The 19,393-nt window shown below is 41.7% G+C and overlaps 2 protein-coding genes and 1 long non-coding RNA gene across 5 annotated transcripts in view; 2 read left to right on the top strand and 1 right to left on the bottom strand.

Moving 5' to 3' along the window:
- The window catches only part of SLC12A2 (solute carrier family 12 member 2), a 60,315-nt gene extending 57,020 nt beyond the window's left edge, over nucleotides 1-3,295 (top strand). For all 3 annotated transcript variants that reach the window (XM_064643305.1, XM_064643304.1, XM_064643306.1), the window contains one exon: nucleotides 287-3,295. In XM_064643305.1, coding sequence (XP_064499375.1) covers nucleotides 287-422 — 136 coding nt within the window. In that variant the 3' untranslated portion in view covers nucleotides 423-3,295. The remainder of the gene's footprint in view (nucleotides 1-286) is intronic.
- RIOK2 (RIO kinase 2) overlaps nucleotides 1-19,393 on the top strand; it is a 293,756-nt gene that overhangs the window by 240,976 nt on the left and 33,387 nt on the right. The gene's annotated exons all lie outside the window — the stretch shown is intronic.
- Nucleotides 1,373-12,328, bottom strand: LOC135407895 (uncharacterized). The gene is made up of 2 exons (XR_010427068.1): nucleotides 11,715-12,328; nucleotides 1,373-4,432 (listed from the first exon to the last, which is right to left on the bottom strand). It is a non-coding gene; the product is annotated as an uncharacterized LOC135407895 (long non-coding RNA).

The raw sequence follows: 19,393 nt of genomic DNA, 5'->3' as shown, positions 1-19,393 counted from the left end.
GCTGTATTTTAAAATCTTGTTGTTGTTCATGAAGCTGCCTGAATAGAAAATGGTGGTAACAGACCAAAAGTGAGGGGTAAATAGGTATTAAGGCCTGTGATGCTTGAGATGCAAAATCTCAACTCATTGACTGAATTCTGAAGGAAAAATAATAAATTAAAAAGGTTAAGAAATTTGACCAAATTTGACTTCTTTGCAGAATCATAGTTTCATATTTATTATGCTCAGACTTGAACTTCACCATGTTTTTCTGATTGTTGAACATTATTTTCCTTGTGACTTGCAGGAGTTTGCCGGTTGCACGAAAAGGTGCAGTTTCTAGTGCACTGTACATGGCCTGGTTAGAAGCCCTTTCTAAAGATCTGCCACCAATTCTTCTTGTTCGTGGGAATCATCAGAGTGTTCTCACCTTCTATTCCTAAGAGTACTGCACGTGGCTCAGCTGTGATGAAATGGTACTTCAGTGACCAGGGGAGAGTGACTGACGTGGTCTGTAGTTCATTAACATCACAAAGGCAAAAAGTGACTCTTCTTTTACTATTTCACTGACTTGAAAGCACACAAGGAAAGTCACTGTATTTCTAAAGTTGTGACATCTTCAGTTTTATTCGATATTTTCTGTAATTTAATCTTGCTTAATGGGGGAGGATTCCTTCTTAGACTGAAGAACAAGACAAGCTTTTTTGTTTGCTATTTGAGTAGCAGCAATAAAATGTTGTATTTTTGATCAATGAAAGGATTATAGATTTATAAAAGCCTTTTAGCCTTGAGGTGCCTTCTGAAATTAACCAAATCTCACCCATACATCCTATTTTTTAAATTTATATAGAATGTCAAAATCTGCCTTCAACTAAGAGTTTAGATCAGACTTCCTTTAGTTTCTAGTCTCTTCCATATTACAATAAAAATGAATGCTGCTTTTCAGTCTTCCATTGAGCTATTAGTTCTTAGCACTGTATGTTTTCTATCGTCAGAAAGTTTTTAGGTTTTTTTATTATTATATCTGTTAGATTTAAAGGTGAGAATTGGGGCAGGTCAGCTGAACTAAAGCAAATCCCTAATGTTATTGTCAAGACTTCATTCTACTAAGTTTTGTAACTGTGAAAATAAAACTAATGTTATTTGCAGAGAGCATCCTTTTCTCAAATTTGACAATTGTGTACTACTTGGGCACTAGTTTGAGACAGAGAACTAAAATTAGCTACTTCGGCAGAGAATACTGGTCAGTCTTAGCTCTACTACGAAACGAAATTCATCTTGCTGGCTGAGGCTTTTTATCTTAACCACAAATTAGAAGAAAATTAGAAGACCTGTCCTAGTTGTTGGCCTGTTACGTTTTAGTGTCACTTTCAACTTATTTTTGAAACAAAACTCAACTTAAGGCTTGAATGGGGATAATAGAAGCAATGTGATGCTATCTAACAGAAAACAGTAAACACTATGTGGAATTGTGCTATCCAATATGAAATGTAAAAGCTGCAGTTCTCTCGCATTTTTCAACAAATGGTTAAAAGGACCACTAGTTATTAGGGGAGATGTTTTAGGTCAATTTGTTCAGTTGTCAGAAAATACATTTAGTCTTATTAAATAATACTCAGGTTTGATTGTCCAGCTATTTTGATCTATTCCATACATCTTACTTTATACATTTTCTATGTTCACTAAAAAAACTGCCAGTCTTGTGTGCCCTTTCATTGTATATTTTGAAAACTTCATAATTTAGTCTACTATGAACACCTGCAAAAGAAATTTCACTTGAGCCTTTATATAAAGGTTAGTAATGTGAACTGTTTTTTAAATTCCTAATATATTTTGGATAGAAAGGATTGCCTAAAAACATTTCACAAGTTTTTGATATTATTATTGGACATGCTACTGGATCAGTTTACCAGTGGGTGAGTGACTTTCATTTAAGGATGCACAGAAAAGGTGTTTTGTGGGTTTTTTGTTTGTTTGTTTTGCTAAATGCAGGATCAAATTGAAATGTAACTGTTCCTTTTGAAGGACAAAGCATAATCATTGTGTGGCAAGGTAGAGCTTCAACTTGTGATTAAAGATTAAAATATTCTACACTGTGCAGTATACACTGTTGTCAAGTTCTTGGTGAACTGCAAAAAGTCTTTTTTGTTTGGTTGGTTTGGTTTGGCTTTTTGTTTATTGGGGTTTTTTTGCTGTTTCTGTCATTTGGATTTGAAACTATTACTGAATCATTTCACTTTGAAAAACTTAAGAAAAACAAACATGCATGTTTTGCTGCTAAGTGTGAGATAACTGATGCCAGCATGAACCCAGCTTGTTATGATAAACATTGTAAGACAAAGACAGTTTGCAGTAAAAGTGGTGTTTCCTTCCAGGTGATGGAGTTTGGATCAAATTTACCAACATATCTGTCACAGGTTTTACAGTGTTCTTTTAGGAGATGAGGTTGTCACATTGTGCATATAGAATCATTGCCATGTTTCTTGTTGGTTTGTGGGAAACATTCTTTTGAACAGATGGACAGTATGGCATGGACTTAGTGCTGCTATCTTAAAAAACAAACATGCACAGGTACACTTATTTAAGGCGTTTATTTGCCCATTCACGAAACCATTGCTTGTGATCTGTAACACAACACAGAAACCAAATGAAGTGTGTGTGTGTGTACATGCATATATGTGTATAAAATTATATAAAATATATCTAAATATGCATATGGGGATAGTTAAGGTAATGTCTGCAAAATAAGATAGAATGCTTTTCACATGCACTCTCAGGAGTTCACTAATGCTGGGCAGGAGGCCAAGTTTTTCAAGATCATTTGCTCACTAAAATTTGAACAATTAATGGTAATTATTTGCAACAGATATCAGTTAGCAGCAGTCACTCCAACTTCTGCTTTGATTTTGACGCCAAATTTACTTATGTTCCAATCATCATTAATTACGTGGAAAATCAAATCGCTTACACATGGCAATTCATACCTTCTGTAGATTAGGTTCCTTGGTATGGGCTTAGAAAGATAGTAATAGCTGGCAAAAATCAATTATTTATTTGCTCACTGTATTTAGGTTTCCTTTTACATACATTCTTTTTATATGCTTTTTCTGACATTGCATATTTAAAAATAACTGAAAATAATTTAAAGGATTTGAGCGTTCAGTGGGTCATGGCCCACTTGGTTTGAAGATGTAAGATTTGACACTGTACTGTAACTGTCACACAAATGCTTTTCTAATGTTTTAACGTAATTATTGCAGTTAAAACTTTGTACTGGGGGATGTCACTGCAATAAAAGGAAGTGAATTCAATACAACTGTCTTGTCTAACAAAGCTTTTTTTTTTGGTGGTGGGAAGGGAATAAAGTCCATAGTTCAACAGATTAATGCTGAATATAGTTTGATGTGTGAGTATGCTCACTGCATGCATCTGATAATTAGCTTTACAGTGGAATTTGGATAGGACCAGTAGAACTTTAGCACTTCATGTGTCTGGTATAAGAACACAAGTGTGTTGGTTTTTCGGGGGGGGGGGGGGAATGTTTGCCTCTGCTGGGTTAGGAACAGCAGTGGTAGCATAACAAATAAACCTTGTTTTACCCTCTAGAATTTGTCATGACTTGCCAGACAACATGGACCCATCCTCAGCACATGGTGTGTTTAAGCTGCAGCATTGGAATCTGAAAACCTGTTGCAATTTGTTTTGACTCAGAATAGAGTAAAGGGCTGTTTTAACTCCTCTTTCTACCTTAAAATAGTTCCCTCGTGGGACATGAGGAAATATGTTGGGAAAAATAACGGGTAAGACTTTTGCATAGTTGCTTGTAAGCAAGACATGTTTGGCCTTAACTTCACTAATGTACATTCAACTAAAAACTAGTTGAAAAACAAAAGTTTAAAAGCATAATGGTAAGAAAGGGCAAGTTCTTTTCTCATATTAAAATCATACTTAGAACCACTGAAGAATTTTTTAACCTCATTCAGAGCTCTACTGTGTATCCATTGTTAGTCATGTGTTTAAATCGAGGCCTTAAGAGTGAGGTGTGAAGGCCACTGGAAGGGAAAGCTTGTTAAAAGTACACTACCAGTTTCTGTGGCATTGACTGTAACCTGTTTTACTCTGTGAAGAGGCAGAGGAGAAGGTATGTAGCAGTTTTTTCTAGATCCTCATGTGTGCTGGAGAAGTGTTTGATCTAAATAATGACACTGCTATTTGCTGAATTCATAGATAAGTGACTTCAAAGCAAAAAAATGAGAATTGGACCAAGGTTGATCTCATCACTTAAATGCAGAAACCGCAGTGAATTTAAGAGAAACAGGCTCATACAGCACTGTAATGTGCTTTGGCTTTGTTTTGAAACAGTGAAGCAGGACTACCTTCACCATGGTACATGTTCTTCACCAGTCCAGTTACACTTCTCGTGTAGCGGCTTGTAATGGGTTCGTTACTCTCCCTGAGAAGAAAACGGAAATAGCATAGGTCATTTGATGTGTATTTTACCAATAAAGGTATTCCATACCATGTTACGTCAGCTCAGATATAAGACAGACGGGAAGGAAGCAAGTGGCCCTTCTCTTCCAGGTAGCTGAGCAGAGCAGTTGGGCAGTTCCTTTGGGAGACAAGAGCATCGGTTGTGGGGAAGTATCCTTATTTTTAGTTCTTCTCTGCGCATTTAGTGTTTATAACGTCTTCCCTCTTTATGTAAATATAAACACCCTTTCTTAGCAGCTTCAATTCTGTGGGGTTTTTTCCTTCTTTCCCTTCTTTTCCCCCCTTCTCCCTCCCCTTCCCTCTGGAGGCACTGGGCGCAGGCCCAGGAGATACTTGGTGTTCATCCAAAGTAAACAATAACACTGCTATGTGATCTTGTAAATACTAAAACCTCATTTGTGTCCAGCTGGAGTGGGAGACCACAAAGGCAGTGAGAGGTGGTACAATGCATCATCAAATCCTTCTTGCTATTCTGTCTTTTGACAGCGTGGTGTGCACAGGTTTCCAGAGTCCGGACTGTGGATTAGGTTGATGAAGGCCACATTCAGGAAAGAGAGATGCAAGCTGGTGCAAAGTTTTGAGAATTAATGTGGAAGGAGTAAATGCAGAAGCAGTAGCAAGCGCCTTCTCCAAACAGAAGCAGGGAAGACATTTCTCTGGAAACATAGATAGCCTCCTGCATCCAGCAGTCCATCTCATGCTGACAGACAGCTGGATTTGCTGACATGCACCACCAGAGGCTACCTGTGTGACCAGGTGCAAGTCAAGACCTTGCTGACTTCTTATATCCCCATTCTGACTGAATTAAGAAGCAGGAGAAGGAACCTGAGAATAGTTTCTTTGTCACCCTTGATCTGCCAACTGTCTCTTCCAGAAAACACCGGTTTTGTAGCCCCAGGGACCTTCACCCTGCCCTCTGACAGCCCTGCCTCTCTTCCCTGCCTGCACCTCACAATGTAATAGGGAGAGTAGAAAGGGGATCATTCAGGATTTAAAATGTCAGGAAATGCTGAATTTAACTTTTTAACCATCCTTCTCCAAACCACTCTGTTTTGTGCCCTTTGCAGCCCCCTTGCCCCTGTTCACAGGAATCCAGTCACAGTAGCACCTGGATGTGAGAGAAGTGCCCCACAATCCTGCTCCCACACCTGGGGGACCCGGGGTAAACTGAGCCTGGTGAGGTGTAGCCAAAACAAATTCCAGTGTGAGGTTCTAGGTATCTCATATTTATAGTCCCTCAGTCCCCTCCACAGCAATAATAACAAAATCCTGCTAACTGAACATTATTTTTAGTGAAGGAAATACTATCCCATTAGTTTTCTAGGAGTTCAAACTAAAATATATCACCAGGTGGCACTACTGTCTTTCAGCATTTCAGGTGATGCCTGAAACTGCACTGTTGAATACACTCTTCTTGCACTGTTTCTTTGGTTTCATGGACTAAATGACTGAACAATTCGACTAAACAGCACATATCAGCATGATAATATTCTTTCCCATTAATTTTTTTCATAATTTTGACTGTGGATTGGAGAAAAGTTTAATCTAATTCTGCCTCCCGCAGTGGGAAAAAATACTCTGGTTGTTCCAAAGGGATGCAGAATCTCCCAAGCAAGTGCTGCATGTTGAGATCAAACAGCCTTTTTACCACTGAGTAACCACCTTTTCATAACACACTGTGTGAGGCTCTTCTCAGTGGCTATTTCCAGCTGTGTGAACCTTAGCAGAAGGAGAAATGCTGCAGGCAAAGAGAGAAGAGACATTAGAAAACAAAACACATTGGCATGTCCCATCTGATTTCAGAGTGATCCATAACATTCCAACAAGATATTTCTTCAGCAGGAAACTGAATAATGTAGCACTAGGCATTTTCAAATTTATTAAGCTTGAAAATAACTTTATCACTGTTGAAGTGTATTACAACTACTAAATCTTGGAACATCTCTCTGCAGTTAGATTCATCTCTGCAAAACAGATGGCAAAATAGAGTCACAAGCAAAGGATTTCCACAGGCTCTGGCTGAAAATTAAGAGAGCTGGGATTAGCCTTGAAATATCCTCACTCCCAGGCCTGTGAAATTAATCATTTTTTCAGATCAAGCTGCTTTTCTGGGTGGTTTAACCACAGTGTTGCAAATTATAGGGACTCTTGAATCTTGTACTACTGTGACTGATTGCATAGACTAACATTTAGAGTAGTAGTAAAGATAAAAAGTATGTATAAAGCAGGGGGTGAGATACATGTACAAAAGAATATGCCAGATAATCCAATGTGTTTCATAAACATTGGGGTCGATTTAATATGACTCATCTCTGATGAGCAGTGGGGGTAAATAAAAATGGAATCAAAACAGATGTAAAGTGCAAAACTATAAGCACAAAAATTAAGCACTGCTGCTTGTAGGTTAATCACAGGTAACCCAGAAATCTTGGCAGGTCAAAGCACAGTGGCTGCCAAGGGGAGCAAATGACTACAGAGTAAACCAAGGACAGTCTTTCATGGTATTAACACATTAAATCAAAGCTAACCACAGAATACTGTGGGCTTCCACATGGGATTTTGGCTAACCTAACACAGACTTCATTTTCTGGAGCATTGTTAATTTAAAGAGTCTTTGTTCTCATTTAAATATTTCTGTCTCCTTCAACTAGTAGTAATAGTGATTCAGGCATGGTAGGATTTATCAGGAAAGCTCAACATGCCAAACCTTGCTGAGCACTTTTTTATCCCTGATATTTTTATATTAATTATATTGTGGGGTTTGGGACTTCCTGCTTTCATGTTCTTGCCACATGTGTAAATACTTTGAAAAACAAGGCTTTATTCCCAGCTGAGACTTGGAACTGCAAATAATTCCAACAAATTAAAAAAAAAGTTATGATTCCCTGCCAACCCTGGGAACTGAGCATCCTCTAGCCATAAAGCAGATCTGACTTCTTCCATCCTACACTATTGGCCAACTCTGAAACCCTTCAGTCATTGCAGGAAACTCATTCTGTCCAGACACAAAACATTCCAGTATTTATTTATGTTTTGGAGTCTGTCTTTGCAAATGTATCTATGTGTCACCACTCCAAATGCATCACAGTCAAGAAATTATCACTTTCCCAGGATTAGGCAAGCTTAAAAATAAAAACCATCTTCTCCTACTGTAGCTTTGACTATATGTAGTCAGTCATTAAATAAAGGACAATAGAATCATAGAATCATAGACTCATAGAAGCAGCTGGGTTGGAAGGGACCTCTGAGACCATCAAGTCCAACCCTTGATCCACTACCACTGTAGTTACTAGACCATGGCACTCACTGCCACATCCAGTCTCATCTTAAAAACCTCCAGGGAGAGAGAATCCACCACTTCCCTGGGCAGCCCATTCCAATCGCTGATTACCCTCTTTGTAAAGAATTTCTTCCTAATATCTAACCTAAATCTCCCCTGACACAGGTTAAGACCATGCCCTCTTGCCTTACTGATAGCTGCCTGGGAGAAGAGACCAACCCCCACCTGGCTACAACCTCCTTTCAGGGAGTTGTAGAGAGTGACGAGGTCTCCTCTGAGCCTCCTCTTCTCCAGGCTGAACAACCCCAGCTCCCTCAGTCTCTCCTCATAGGACTTGTGCTCAAGTCCCTTCACCAGCCTCGTTGCTCTTCTCTGGACCTGCTCCAGCACCTCAATATCCTTCCTGAACTGAGGGGCCCAGAACTGAACACAGCACTCCAGGTGTGGCCTCACCAGCGCTGAGTACAGGGGAAGAATCACTTCCCTGGACCTGTTGGCCACACTGTTCCTGATCCAGGCCAGGATGCCATTGGCCTTCTTGGCCACCTGGGCACACTGCTGGCTCATGTTCAGCTTCCTGTCAATCAGCACTCCCAGGTCCCTTTCTGCCTGGCTGCTCTCCAGCCACTCTGTGCCCAGCCTGTAGCACCGCAGGGGGTTGTTGTGGCCAAAGTGCAGGACCCAGCACTTGGCCTTGTTGCATCTCATCCTGTTGGAATCAGCCCAACTCTCCAGTCTGTCCAGGTCCCTCTGCAGAGCCCTCCTGCCTTCCAGCTGATCGACACTCCCCCCCAATTTAGTGTCATCTGCAAATTTGGTGATGATGGACTCAATCCCCTCATCTAAATCATCAATAAAGATGTTAAACAGAACTGGGCCCAACACTGATCCCTGGGGGACACCACTAGTGACCAGCTGCCGACTGGATGCAGCTCCGTTCACCACCACTCTCTGGGCCTGGCGCTCCAGGCAGTTCCTAACCCAGCACAGAGTGCCCCTGTCCAAGCCATGGGCTGCAGCTTTTCCAGGAGTGTGCTGTGGGAGACAGTGTCAAAGGCTTTGCTGAAGTCCAGGTAGCCTTCCCCTCATCCATCAGGCAGGTCATCCAATCATGAAAAGAGATCAGGTTGGTCAGACAGGACCTGCCCCTCCTAAACCCGTGTTGGCTGGGTCTGATCCCATGTCCATCCTGTAGGTGCTGTACTTAGGATGATCTGCTCCATAACCTTGCCAGGCACTGAGGTCAGGCTGACAGGCCTGTAGTTTCCCAGGTCCTCCTTCTGGCTCTTTTTGTGGATTGGCATGACATCTGCCAACTTCCAATCATCTGGGACCTCCCCAGTGAGCCAGGACTGTTGGTAAATGATGGAGAGCAGCTTGGCGAGCTCTTCCGCCAGCTCCCTCATCCTCCTTGGGTGGATCCTGTCTGGTCCCATAGACTTGTGGGGAACCAAGTGTCTCAGCAGGTCCCTAACTGTTTCCTTCTGGATTACAGGGGGGCTGTTCAGATTCTTATCTTTATCTACCAGTTCCAGAAGCCACTTGTCCTGAGGACAACCTGTCTTACTGTTGAAAACTGAGGTAAAGAAGATGTTAAATACATCAGCCTTTTCCTCATCTTTGATAACTATATTCCCCCCCATGTCCAATAAAGAATGGAGGTTTTCCTTGCCACTCCTTTTGCTACTGATGTATCTGTAGAAAGACTTTTTTTATCCTTCGCAGAAGTGGTGAGATCAAGTTGTGCCTTTGTCTCTCTAATTTTCTTTCTACGTGAACTAACTATATTCCTAAACTCTTCCTGAGTAGCCAGCCCTTTTTTCCTTAATTGGTAGGCTCTCTTCTTTACCCTAATTTCCTTCAAAATCTCCCTGTTCAGAAAGACTGGTTGTCTTCCCCACCAGCTTGCCTTTCAGCAGACTGGGACAACCTGCCCATGTGCTTTCAAGACTTGCTTCTTGAAGCATGTCCATCCCTCCTGCACCACTTTGTTTTCAAGGCTTGTTTCCCAGGGTACCCTCTGAACCAGTCTTCTGAATAGGCTGAAATCTGCTCTCTGGAAGTCCAGGGTAGAAGTTTTATTGATGGCCCTCCTTGCATCCCTGAGTTTTGAAAACTATTATTTCATGGTCACTGTGCCCCAGATGGCCTCTGACCACCACATCTCCCACCAGTCCCTCTCTGTTTGTAAACAGCAGGTCTAACAGGGCCCCATCCCTGGTAGGCTCATTTACCAGCTGGAGCAGGAAATTATCCTCTATATGCTCTAAGAATCTTCTAGACTGCCTCTTCTCCCCTGTGTGGAGTTCCCAGCAGACATCCAGTACGTTAAAGTCACCCACGAGATTTCGATACATCTGTCAGCTGCTTGTAGAATAATTCATCACCCTCATCATCCTGGTTGGGTGGTCTGTAACAGACTCCCACCAGGATGTCAGCCTTGTTGGCCTTCCCCCTGATTCTGATCCACAGGCACTCAACCTTATTGTTACTGACTTCAAGTTCTACAGAGTCAAGAGACTCTCTAACATACAGAGCCACCCCTCCACCTCTCCTACCTTGTCTATCCCTTCTGAAGAGCCTGTAGCCACCCATGGCAGCACTCCAGTCACGCGAGTCATCCCACCACATTTCTGTGATGGCGACTACAGCACAGCTTTCCTGCTGCACGATGGCTTCCAACTCCTATTGTCTGTCACCCACACTGTGTGCATTGGTGTACATGCACTTCAGCTGGGCTGCTGATTTCACTTCTAACTCTGGCTTTCCACCCTTAGGCTCCTCTCTGGAGAGCCTGGTTTCAATCCCTTCCCCCTTCAAACCTAGTTTAGAGGCCTCCTGATCAGCCCTGGCAACTTATGGACTTGAGTCCTTTTGCCCTTGCTAGATAGATGAAGCCCATCTGATTTGAAGAGACTAGATATGATGGAATTTGGCCCATGGTCAAAAAAACCAAAATTCCACCAGTGGCACCAATCCTTTAGCCACCTATTAATGAGTTTCCTACTCCTCTCCTCATTCATCTCTGCTACTACAGGAATTGAGGTGAATACCACCTGTGCTCCTATCCCATTAACTAATGGACCCAGTGCCTTGAAGTCCTTTTTAATCACTCCGGTACTTCTTCCATTCATGTCATTAATGTCATTGTTGCCAGCCTGGACTACCAACAGTGGATAATAATCTGAGGGCTGGATTAGCTGAGGGAGTGTCCCACTAATATCCCTCACCTGGGCCCTGGGAAGGCAGCAGACCTCCCTGTGGGATGGGTCCAGGCGACACACAGGGCCCTCAGTTCCCCTCAGAAGGGAGTCACCAACTACAACTACCCTTCTTTTTTTCTTTATAGCTGTGGTTGTAATCCATCTGGTAGATGGGATGCAACCAGGAGACCCTCCAAACAGATCTTCCTCTTGACTGTCCTCTGCCTGACTCTCTGGGTCCAGGGCTGCATACCTGTTCTTAAAGGGCACTGTGGGAGGTGATGGGGGGTCGGGAGGGGATTCTTTTACCTCTCTGGTCAGGGACCTGTTTCCATTCCCCCCCATCTACTTGGTTTGCTCCATCTGTCTGATGGCAGGAGGGGCAGGGCTTCACCATCTCCTGCTGGACTTTTTTGGGGGGCAAAAGGGTGTGACTTTAGCAGTCTATTTCCCTTTCACTTTCCCTAATGCTTCTTAGCCTCTCTATGTCTTCCTTGAGCTCTGCCACCAGGCACAGCAAATCATTCACCTGCTCACATTGGACACAGACGCCAATTACACTGTCTTCTGGTACTAAAGCCAGGCTCAACCACTCTGTGCAGCCAGAGACTTGAACAGCTGCATCCTTCTTGGTGTCCTTCTTGAGGGGTTCTGTTTGTGTGAACACACTCCTTGTGATAACAGCAGCAGCAACGGCTTTCGATTTTTCTGGAAACTATTGCCTGAGTTACGGGGAAAAAAAGGAAAAAAAAAAAGCTCACCTGAGAGAGCTGGGAGGTGGCTGTGCCCCTCCTGCTTGCCCTTCCTGCACAGACCGCCGCGCAAACTGCAGCACCGTGTCCCTCTTTGCCCGCTCCGGGTCGCTGGCGCTCCCAGCAGCTGTTTAAATCCCTCGTCAACGGGCTGGGTTCCGTCCCTAATGAGCTGATTGGCCTCCAAGGAGACCTCCAGCAGACCGCGTGCAGCTCCAGCAGCCGCCAGATTCTGAGTTTGTAGTTCTGTCCATGTTCTGATAGTAATTAACCATATTCTGTGGCACCTTTTATGCCAGGAAATTACTTAGTGACAGATTTGGAATTCAGATCAAATCCTGTTTCCTAGGTTTCACTGTGAATACTAGTAATATTTTCTCTCCCCTTTAATGAGAAATACTTTAAAATTAATCCTTTGTAATTACTTTAAAAACACGCTTCAGAATTAAAATTACTCTTTGTAATCTACTTTGAGACATTAATTATCCCTGTGTTGTCTGGATAAGTAATTGCTACTGATAAAGAAAAATCAAATACATAAACCAGCTTGTTCCTTCAGTCCTTAAGCATAATACCTCCAAAATCTAAGCAAGAGCAGGAAAAAATATCATGTGCGTTCACTGCCTTTGCTACAACATATGTACAGAGATTTGAGATTGCCCTGTGAAATATGGAGCTTGAAAGACTGACAAGGTTCTACCTAAGGCTTAAGATTTTCTTGATGGCAGCAGTAAAACTGGGGCTGGTCAGGTCACATTGTTTAACAGGTTTTTGAAGTTTGTATTGCTTGTCCTCCAGTTTGTTTTTTTTTCTTTTGTTTGTTTATTTTCATGATAAACCATTTTGTTATGGAATACTTAATATTACTTGCATCATTGAAAACTTTTGATTTTAAGAGTTTGTGCAGACTGTACTCTGGATTCTGCTTCCTCTTGCTTTTTAAACAAATCTTGGGTTTTGTCTTGATCACTTTAGAATAATTTGTTCTCATAAACAGCTTGTTTGAGGTAGACTGCATTCTACATCTGAATTCATAGTTCTTTGATATGTTACTACAGCAGCACATGACAGAGTTTCTCTATTTATGGGGACTGGTGATAGATGTTCTGCTTTTACAGATGAGACTTCTAAATGTTATGGAGAATTTGTGACACTAGGAAACTGAGAGGCAATTAAAAAAAATAAATGGCTGAAAGTGAAAAATTAAGAAAATAAGAGTGGTTAATTAGGTAGCAACACTAAACAAAAGCAAAACTAAGAAGCTTTCATAACAAGGAACAAGGTTATTCCACAAAAACAATTATATAGTATTAACTGATATTGTTGCTCTGAAGAGAATAAAAAGACTGTGAGATTTAAGAGTGGTTTCTTTTTATGGGAGAAATTTGTATTATGTTAATTTTGGGAAGTACTGTCTGAACAACAAAGAAAGTAGATCGGGCACTGTGACTAACATTTTTGCATGTTGTGGATAAATAGATATGACCCAATTTTCTATCTTGAGTTCATCTGGAAACTTGAGAAACATTAAAAAAAATACTGCTTTCCACGAAGGATAGGTTTGTTGGGGTTTTTTGTTTGTTTTTATTAAGCATACCAAGTTCTATGCATACCAAGTTCTATACATAATTGATGCCCTTTTCATGTTGTCTTTTACTGTTTTGTTTTGTCTTGCCAGCAGCAATGTTTTCATGGGTGTTTAATGTAACTTTAGGGGAACAGGAGCTTTTCAATTATTTGCTTTGCTGGTGCTCAATTTGAGATTTGGCTACTGTGTTTTGTTTTTCTTGGGTATTTCCTCTGGACTGTACTTTTCCTTAGGAACATGTGTCCTGATGAAGGGTAGCTGAGTTTTCCTTTCACTGAAAGAAGCTGGAGGACGTACAGGAGTAGACAGGATGTCAAACACAAGCACAGGAGCCAGTTCAGCCCATTTAATTACGTTCTGTTCAAGTGTTGCGTGGATCCAGAAGGAAAAAAAACTCATCTGTGGTTTGATCCATATTCCACAAACTTTTGTATTTTGAAGTTTATAAAATTTACATTTGTGTTCTCAGCAGGTGAAAAGTTACTTACAACAATAACGTTTATTTTCGAACAGTTGTCTTCTACTTTCACCTTGGCTTTAAAACTGAATTCCAGGACAGCTACTGTTTAGCCAAAAAAACAGCTGTTGTGAGACTGAATGGATCTCTTATTCTGTGGGATGCTTGGAAATAGCATTTCTTGGCATCATATGATAAGCAAGCAAAGAAATTTCAATCCATTTAGTTACCAGCATGTCTGGTATACTTGGTATTTTCCATGGACTGATATTAATAGATGGTCTATAGAAGCCATCCTAATGAAGCTCAACTCTAATTCAAGAGCAGCAATTTAAGACCATCACTCTGTGCTTGATCAGTGTAAAAATAGTACACATTGTAAGGATTTCACTGAGTTTTAGGCATACTGAAATAAAAAAGCCTAAAATACTGTGCATGTCCAGGAATTCAATGAATGATTCAGAAAAGTGCTTTTCTGCAGAGATCAGAGACCCATTGAGAAACACACTGTACTTTCCAGAGGTGGGGCTGCTGTTGACAGAAGTGTATGGTGTTTATTTTTCATGATCAAGATTGAGAGACCTAGAGCTGAGGTATCTCCGTAGTGGGTTTGGCCTTAAAAATATTGTAGTTGGGGTTTTTTTGTTTGGATGGTTGGTTTTTGTTTGTTTTGGTTTGGTTTTTTGTTTTTGTTTTGTTTGGGTTTGTTTGTTTGTTTGTTTTTTAATTTATCTTATCTGGGCCTTGGGCACCAATTGATAAATATGATGACAGGCATTTCAAGCTGGATCTTGATTCTTAACTATCAGTTTTCAGTCTCTTACCTGTATATTTGAAACAATGCCATGAAAATAAAGCATTCAGCAACACTGTGCCCTTCATTTTACAATATAAAAATGTAAAACAATGACACAAATTGTGAAGTTAGTAGTTTAGATGGGGAAAAACAAAACTCTGTGACTGCCAGGTGGTGTGGGATTGCAGACTTTACTCTAGACCAGAAGTTAAAGATTGTGGTTGTCTATATAATTAGGACCTGGAAATAAGTGCAGCTTGAATGTTGAGGATGCAAGAGCAGGGTAGGGCAGTGCTGAATCAGTAAGGTTGAGAGGGAGACTGGTGATGGCGTTTTATTCTTACTTTTGACAGATTAAGCATAAAATATGAAGGCTGTGCAATTCTAAAAGCCTGTTTGTAAGAGGTAGGAATTGTTGGATTTTTGAGTTAATCTCGAAATTCCCAAATCTGATCACTTCTTGGTGGGCTGATTGTGCATACACACGGGGAAAAATATGTGCACCAAATGATGGTGTAAACGTCCTATCTCATTATAGGAGACCAGATGTGTTATATTTGTACTAAACAACTTTTCCTCCTTGATTTTAAATGTTTACATTTTTATGTTTACAGGCAACTCAGGCCATAAATCATTCGTGCCTGTCAGTGTTATGTGGGAGCTGTTCTTCCCAAATGTTTTGCATGCTCAAAACTGACTTTATTTCTGATTTTTAAGAATTCATGGCTTTCAAAAATGTTATGTGAGTTGGGGAGAGCAGTTCAAATACTTTTTAACCTTTGGGTTGAACTACTTGGCAGGATTTCTATTTAATTGGTAAGTTTTTAATCAGTTACTTCTTGCCTACTTTCAGCCTTCTGCTAGAAGATTTTTCTGGAACAGACAGTGAAACGTGTGCCTTTTGGTACTATGGTTGATCTGTGTGTTGAGTTTTATCTTAAAGTTAATGTTTTTTAAAAAAAAAATTGGGTGTGCACTTAAAAATGCAGAACAGTAATAAATAAATCAAATACTTTGACCTTGTGTGTCTACTGACTCTGCACACTGGCTGAAAGATCCCACTTTTCAGGGACAACACAACAGCTAGTACAGGGCACTATTTTTTTGAAGTAATGTTGAAGCAATGATATTAAAGCTGGCAAAATAATTTTTAAGTAGAGATTGATGTCACTCACCTATACCAATGACCATGGGCAAATCTCTCACTCAGCCTTGAGGAGTGACCTTGAGGGGCATCCCCCACTCAAGGGAGGAATCTCCACACATAACCTGCTGCTAAAAAGAATCATAGACTTGCTAGAATAGCTAAAGCGTACTGATGAAATCCCTGCTGCCTCAGCCTAGCTTAGATGTTGCCTTTAGTCACTACAATCTTGCTCCAAGTTGCCAAGAGATTGATACATCAGTCTCTTCTAAAGAGCAAGACGATTTTCATTTTATTGTTATCAACAGATTTGGAGGGTTCGTAGCTTTCTGGGACACTACCTGTGCAATTCTAGTCAGCTTTTTCATTAAACTTTTATCATTAAAAGGCTAGAGGCTGTTAAAGGGTAGAGTTTGGATAAATGAGTGTAGAAACACATAGGCTGGATTGAAAGCAGGTGTTTGTTTTGGTTTGGTGGCTTTTTGGTTTTGATTTTGGCTTTTTTGTTTTGTTTTGTTTAATTGTGGTTTTTTTAAATAATTCAATATTTTTCCCTATGTATTTGAAGCTGGGGTAACTTCTTTCTGGGTATTGTGCATAACTGGCTCGTGCACTTTAAGATGGTAAAAGATAATGCTGCCTTTATAGTAAAGGGATAAGGCTTTTTTTGTATATTAAACTTAGTGTGTGGTAAGTTAACACAGGTGTTTTCTAATGATAGTGTCTTGTTTTAAAAAAAAAAGGCTACAAAAATCTAAAAAAGTGTGCACAGCACGTGTAAATAGTCACTGTTTACCAATAAAATTCTCCAGAACTTGTAGCCTCAGAGCTCTGAGTCATTAGTGAGTGTTGCTACTATTTTCTTTCCTCTTTTGAGAGCTGGCAGCAAAGGATAATATGCTTTACTGGGTTCAGTCTGTTGACTTTTCTTGCAATAAATGCTTCCTGGAAAGCTCCCATTTTGGACAGAGAGTAGCCTTCTTGGAAACTGGCTGAGTTTTTAAGTCCTAAAGTCAGTTATCAGACCTCTAGAGGTCTTTTTGTTTCTGTAGCTGTCAGTCCTTTTACCCAGAAGCAGCTTTGAATTGTATCTGAAGGTAATGCCAAGTAAGTCTGGTTACAGACAGTTTCACATTGTTTTGTCTAATTTGATGCACTACTAAATGTCAGATAAACCTGAGAATGTATGCAGGTTTGTGGTGGTTTGACCTTGGCTGGATGCCAGACGCCTACCAGGGCTGCTCTATCACTTCCCTCCTCAAGTGGACAGGGGAGAGAAAATACAGCAAAAGGTTCATGAGTTGAGAGAAGAACAGGGAGAGATCACTCACCAAATACTGTCACAGGCAAAACAGACTCAACTGGGGATATTGATTGAATTTGTTACTAACAAAATCAGAGCAGGAGAATGAGAAACAAAATAAATCTTAAAAATACCTTCCCTTCACCCTCCCTCCTTCCCAGGCTCTCCCTCCTTCCTCCAGGTGTGCAAGGAGACAGGAATGGGGGTCACAGTCAGATCGTCACAGGTTGTTTCTGCTGCTGCTCAGGGAGAGGAGCTGACTCCTTCCCCTGCTCCCCATGGGGTTCCTCCCAGATGAGACAGTCCTTCAAGCACTTTCATTAATTATGAAACAAATTACAATGCCATAATTTCTATTTTGTTTCTTGAGTGAAATTTAAGTGTATGAGTCCTTTAAAAACTTGTATTTCCTTTATTAATTTATTAATATTTTAGGGAAGAGTGATGCAGCAGGGTGGCAGAAGTATGTTAGCCTGGGGCTTTGACAGCATGGGAAAGAGGAGTTTTATGCTGAAAAAGAATAAGTCTCTAACACTAGGGAAACTCATTGTTACCATGTCCAATAACTGGAACCTTAGACCCTCAACTTGACTTTTAATGCAATTAACTTGTGAAGTGCCACTCCTACAAAAGAACCCCAACAGAGTATATAGGGCTAATTCTGCTCATCCAGACTGATTCTGTCTTCTATTATACTCAGAAACTAAAGAGTACAACTAAACCAAGCATTTTTCATCTTAATTTGGTGGTTAAACCAATGTGTCCAATTTCCCTTTCTCTGGCTGTTACCAGTGTGACAAAAACACACAATCAGTATTGGCTATTACTGTCTCAGTTTGAAGAGACTGGAATGTTTGCTAAAGAGGATGAGTTACGAGACAGACCAAACTCCTCTCTCTCAGCAATTGTAAATTCAAAAATTAAGGGGCTTTAATGGAGGAAATGTGGAAAAAAAAGGAAGAAATAACAACCCTTTATTAAAAGATAAAAGGGCTCTGCAGAGGGATCTGGATAGACTGGAGAGATGGGCTGATTCCAATGGGATGAAGTTCAATAAAGCCAAGTGCCGGGTCCTGCACTTTGGCCACAACAACCCCCTGCAGCGCTACAGGCTGGGCACAGAGTGGCTGAAGAGCAGCCAGGCAGAAAGGGACCTGGGGGTACTAATTGACAGGAAGCTGAACATGAGCCAGCAGTGTGCCCAGGTGGCCAAGAAGGCCAATGGGATCTTGTCCTGTATCAAAAATAGCGTGGCCAGCAGGTCCAGGGAAGTGATCCTTCCCCTGTACTCAGCACTGGTGAGGCCACACCTTGAGTATTGTGTTCAGTTCTGGGCCCCTCAGTTCAGGAAGGATATTGAGGTGCTGGAGCGGGTCCAGAGAAGAGCAACGAGGCTGGTGAAGGGACTGGAGCATAAGTCCTATGGGGAGAGGCTGAGGGAGCTGGGGTTGTTTAGCCTGGAGAAGAGGAGGCTCAGAGGTGACCTCATCACCATCTTTAACTACCTGAAGGGAAGTTCTAGCCAGGTGGGGGTTGGTCTCTTCTCTCAGGCACTCAGCAATAGGACAAGGGGGCACGGGCTTAAGCTCCGCCAGGGGAAATTTAAGCTGGATATCAGGAGAAAATTCTTTACAGAGAGAGTGATCAGGCATTGGAATGGGCTGCCCAGATAGGTGGTGGATTCACCATCCCTGGAGATTTTTAAACGCAGATTGGACGTGGCACTGAGTGCCATGATCTAGTAAATGGACTGGATTTGGACCAAGGGTTGGACTCGATGATCTCGGAGGTCTTTTCCAACCCAATCGATTCTATGATTCTATGATATATGTATATTGGCAAGAACAGTAACAGAACATAAAAACAACTAGACAATAGTCCTGTACCCAGAAGTTCCCTTCAAACAAAAGAAAAAGTCTGAACACTTCTCTGTCCTTCAGCGCAGTTCTAATCACGGCCGGCAGGGGGCGCTGTTGGGTCACTGGAGGTGCAGAGCCTGCAGTGCTCGGTGTTGCCCTGCAGGGGGCGCTGTCGGGCTCTGGCGGTCACCGCGCGGGAAGGGGCCTGGGGGGGGGTCTCGGGTCGCGGGAGAAGCCGAAAAGAAAATGGAGACCCTTCCCCCAGTGGAAGAAGGGCAGAAGGAAAAGCAGTCCACCCCCACAGGACTCACTGTTGTTCTCAGATGACGGCACCCCAAAGCTCCTCCTTTTCTCCCAGTGAGCACAGAGACTCTCCGATGAAAACGCAGCAGGTCTGGGCTGGAGACAAAAGACAGCTTGCAGGCAAGTTGAGGCCAGCAGTCAGGGCTTGACCAGGACAAGAAGCCAGAAAGACAGACCTCCAGGCCTTCTCTCCAAATGCACGCACACAGACCCCCCGTCTCTGTCTGAGAGAGAGAAC

This window comes from Pseudopipra pipra, chromosome Z (genome assembly GCF_036250125.1).
Source record: "Pseudopipra pipra isolate bDixPip1 chromosome Z, bDixPip1.hap1, whole genome shotgun sequence".
In the NCBI taxonomy this organism is placed as follows: domain Eukaryota; kingdom Metazoa; phylum Chordata; class Aves; order Passeriformes; family Pipridae; genus Pseudopipra; species Pseudopipra pipra.
The sequence above is the reverse complement of the archived record's forward strand: the minus strand, read 5'-3'. Positions and strand labels throughout refer to the sequence as shown.